Source organism: Corylus avellana, chromosome ca6 (assembly GCF_901000735.1).
Source record: "Corylus avellana chromosome ca6, CavTom2PMs-1.0".
Taxonomy (NCBI): domain Eukaryota; kingdom Viridiplantae; phylum Streptophyta; class Magnoliopsida; order Fagales; family Betulaceae; genus Corylus; species Corylus avellana.
Window position 1 is genome coordinate 9,791,175 of NC_081546.1, and position 4,425 is coordinate 9,795,599.

At 39.6% G+C, this 4,425-nt stretch overlaps 1 protein-coding gene across 2 annotated transcripts; it reads left to right on the forward strand.

The window, feature by feature from the left end:
- The first annotated feature begins 2,616 nt into the window (after positions 1-2,616).
- Positions 2,617-4,299, forward strand: LOC132184563 (cytokinin dehydrogenase 7-like). Of its 2 annotated transcripts, XM_059598243.1 has the most exons (3): positions 2,617-3,431; positions 3,624-3,902; positions 4,021-4,297. In XM_059598243.1, the coding sequence occupies exons 1-3, from the start codon at positions 2,733-2,735 to the stop codon at positions 4,051-4,053; spliced, it is 1,011 nt and encodes a 336-aa protein (XP_059454226.1). In that variant the 5' UTR covers positions 2,617-2,732; the 3' UTR covers positions 4,054-4,297. The 2 variants fall into 2 exon arrangements, with proteins under 2 accessions (XP_059454226.1, XP_059454225.1); XM_059598242.1 differs by having other exon boundaries at positions 3,624-4,299.
- Positions 4,300-4,425: the final 126 nt, after the last annotated feature.

Sequence of the window (4,425 nt, forward strand, 5' to 3'; positions counted from 1 at the left end):
TTTTTTTTAAAAAAAAATTATAGTTTAGGGTAATCGGGTCGTGTCTACCCGTTTATACCCGATTATTTTAAACGGGTAAAACGGGTCGTGTCGGGTTACCCGGTTATTTTCGTGTCGTAATCGTGTCAAACCCGATTACCCGTTTAGCTAAACGGGTCGTGTCTGGGTATAGGCTAATCGTGTAACGGGTACCCGCGGGTCATAATCGGGTCGTGTATGGGTACCCATTTTGCCACCCCTAGGTCACATATGGCATTTCAAAAGAAATGAAGCTTCCAACGGCATAGATAACGTATGTCTTCCAAATTAAAGAAAATTTCTTGATATTGTTGTGCGGGGGAGATAAAGTGGAATAATTTTTTTTTTTTTCTTGGGACCACACGAAGTCATCATATAGGTCTTCTTCGATGGGCCATTGTGAGATGTCTACGTATGTTATTGCGATTTATCCGCACCGTTGAAAACATCCTGGACTAAGGCTAACTTCAACATACGATTTTGGGGTTGCACCACCTATGATTCGAACATAAGTAATTTGATCATTGAAATTTTGTTATTTCCATCCAATTTGAAGTGTTAAGCTCTAATGAGTTGTTACCTAAGTTAACTGATATGCTATCCTTCAACATGCAGCGAAAAGAAGCTTGGTGATTTTTCAAATGGTTGGATAAACCAACATGTGAAAGGGTTATGGAGGTTAAAGACCTAGAGAATGAAAATAACAGCTATATGGCAAGGGTTAAAGACTTGGAGAATGAAAATAATAGCTACATGGCAAGGGTCTAGCAATTGGAGAAAGAAGATGATAGACATATAGAAAGGATTAATTACTTAATTAAAGAAGAAAAATTATAGGGTTAAATACATTTTACCTCAAAATTTCACATCTTTTTCAATTTTGCTTCTAATGTTTTAAAATTGGCAATGTACCCAAACCAAATTTCTAAAATTTTCAATGTAACCACTTTGTTAATAAATTCTGTTTTCTCTCACGAAATGTGTGGAAATACCAATATGCTCTTAATTTTTTTTTTTTTTTTTTTAAAAAAAAAAAAATCTCTACGGCAACCAACCTATATATGGCTAATAGAGAAATTGAGACCCACATGCCATGGGTCTCCCGGCAATGGACGACTTTTTTATTAAAAAAAAAAAACACACAAAAGAAAAATTTAATGCAAGCATATTATTGTCGTTTCACGTGTATCACACCCTAAGATAGAGGACTAAGTGAAAGGAAATAATAGTTTTGATGTCAATTGCAACTTTTAAAAACTTGGTGGTACATTGCAATTTAGTTATAAATTTGAGGGGATAAGTATAGTATTGGGTATACAATATTATAATTTTCATATTGGACATTTGATTAGCTTCTAATTTTGAGCTAAATAAGTAACTAAATAATGTATTGTTTGTCAGCTTTTATATTATAAAGTACCAAGTACCAATTCCACTTTCTATCATTACAACAAAATGGGTAGCCGTATTTGACTTGTTTACCAAAGATGTGCCTATTTTTGTGAGTAAAATAGTTACATCTTGGGAGCACGGGTGTTACTTAAAAAAATATGTAAATAAATAAAATGTAAAATTAGTTTACTTGGTTTGACTGATTTATAATTAGCTTTATATGATATCAAAATTAAAAGAGAAAACTACATTTTGCATCCATGAACTATAACGTTTTGGCACTTTCTCCCTATAAACTGCCAACTGTACTACTTTGCCCTATGAACAATTATTTTGTGTCCAAAACCCCATTTCCGTCAGTCAAAGCCATTAACTCAGATGATTAAAGTGACAATGCATTGTAGCTCATGGGGAAAAAGTGACAATGCGTTGTAGTTCATGGGGGCAAAGTGACGGCTTGACCGTCTGAGTTAACGGCTTTGACTGACGGAATGGAGTTTTGGGCACAAAATGATAGTTCATGGGGGCAAAGTAATACAGTTGACAGTTCATAGGAAAAAGTGTCAAGGCGTTATAATTCATGGGGGCAAAAGGTAGTTTCTCCAAATTAAAATGAATTTAATTGTCGTTAAAGTGTACCTTAAAAACAATTTACTTTCTTCAATCAAATTCTACCCACTAATTTAACGGATTTTATTAATGTAACACTTACTTAAATAGAACACATGGTACAATTTTATTAACTCTAATGTTTTATGTTATCGAAATCTATTAAGCTAGTAGACAAAATTTAATTGTAGAGATTAAATTATTTTTTTGGCATACCTTAAAAATTTTGGAGTTTATTTTGATATCATAAAAAACGAATTAACCATAATAGTCTAATAGACTGATTTTACAATTATTTTCAACAAAAAAAAAAAAAAAAAAAACTGGGAGTGCTCATGAATTAACTCGTGAGGACGGGTTTAGAATAGAAGTGCGCCGGGTGAGAAAATTTCTGAAATTTTATTATATGTGGAAGTGGCAGACAGGGGATGTCGATAGGATCAAAACGTCAACAGAATATCGAAGCTATAAGCCGATGTCATAATTATATTTTCTTTTTTCTCGAAATCATTTTTTTATTTCCCAACAAAATCCTAATCGATTAACCGCTATTTAAAGCCTAAACTCCAAAAGGCAACTACGAGTGAGTGACTCAGAGAGAGAGAGAGAGAGAGAGAGAGAGAGAGGGGCTTTAAAGAGGCAACAGAAACATTTGCTCTGTTACCGGCGAGATTGACCTGGAAAACCAACAAGTCCTCTGTTCGACGGCGACGATGATAGCATACCTTGAGCGTTTCGTACACGGGAACGACGTCGAATCGAGGCAAGCCGACGAGGAAGACGACTGTTCCAGCCTCTGCGACGCGCTGGACCTCCAAGGCAGTATCGACTGCGTGGCTACCGGCTTAGCCGGTAAGGATTTCGGCGGCGTGTATTCCTTCAAGCCCTTGGGCTTTGTCAAACCGGCCAACAGCGATGACGTGGCCAGGGTGGTCAAAGCGGCTCTGCGGTCATCGAATCTGACGGTGGCCGCAAGGGGCAACGGCCACTCCATCAACGGGCAGGCGATGGCTGATAGGGGACTCGTCATGGATATGCGTTCCATGGAGGACCATTTCCAAGTGGTGCGGATTAATGGGACGCCCTACGCCGATGTGTCCGGAGGGGCATTATGGGAAGATGTCCTAAAACGGTGCGTCTTGGACTTCGGGCTTGCTCCGAGGTCGTGGACTGATTACCTAAGTTTGACGGTGGGCGGGACGTTATCGAATGCCGGCGTCAGCGGCCAGGCCTTCCGTTACGGTCCACAAACGTCGAACGTAGCAGAATTAGAGGTCGTCACGGGCAAAGGCGATATTATAATTTGCTCGGAGGCCCAGAACCCTCAACTCTTCTTTGCGGCTCTTGGCGGTCTCGGCCAGTTCGGCATCATTACCAGAGCTAAGGTCGAGCTACAGCCGGCACCGGACAAGGTGGGTATTTTCCGATTATCCAAATTCTCTTCTTTCTTCTTTTTAGGAAAAACAAAATACAAAAGAAGAAATCTCTTTTTTTTTTTTTTTTTTGAAAGAACAGAAGAAGAAATCTCTATTCTCTAGTGAGATTATTGCATGAACGACACGTTTACGAAACGTAATTAATTGTGGTTTATTTATTGTGATTAGGTGAGATGGATACGGGTGGTGTACACTGAGTTTGAGGAATTCAGTCGCGACGCCGAGTTGCTGGTGACTCGGCAAGAGAACGACTCGTTTGATTACGTGGAGGGTTTCGTTTTCCTGAACAGTGATGACCCATCCAATGGTTGGCCCTCAGTGCCGTTGGATCCGCAGCAGGCGCCGTTCGATCCATCTCGAATTCCGGCAACCGCTGGCTCCGTTCTCTACTGTCTTGAAGTGGCTCTGCACTACCGAGACACTGACCACCCCTCAACTGTTGATGCGGTAACGAATTTACCAACCCTCCAGCTCTCTCTTAATCTCCTGCAACGTAGCTCATTGAAATCAAATGCACCTTATGATCATAAATTACTCTCTTTTTTCTTTTTTCTTTTTCTTTTAGTTGGGGAGTTCTGGACGTTGTAGGACACAGTAACACTACGTGTGGGGCCGTAATTGGCCTCTGATCACTGAGTTTTGACCTAGCTGTTTCCTAATTCCTAGTTAGCTCTCGCCGTTAAAATTTTGACCATGAACCACAACGTGGGTTCCACGCCAAAAACTGTCTCGCCGGACGGTGAAAAAGTCAAAACAGACATACTTCGCTTACACGTGTAGGCAGCTCAGCAATGGAGGACGCTCTTTCTCGTGCACCTGATCGCCACCTAGCATTTCAGTCCTTTTCCCCGCCTATTTTTTAATTACTATCACTATTTTTTTTTAATTTTTGATCTTTTGTTCTTTTGAAAGCGACCATACGGTAATAATATATCCCCCCATTGGATTTTCTGACACATTAAACCATAAA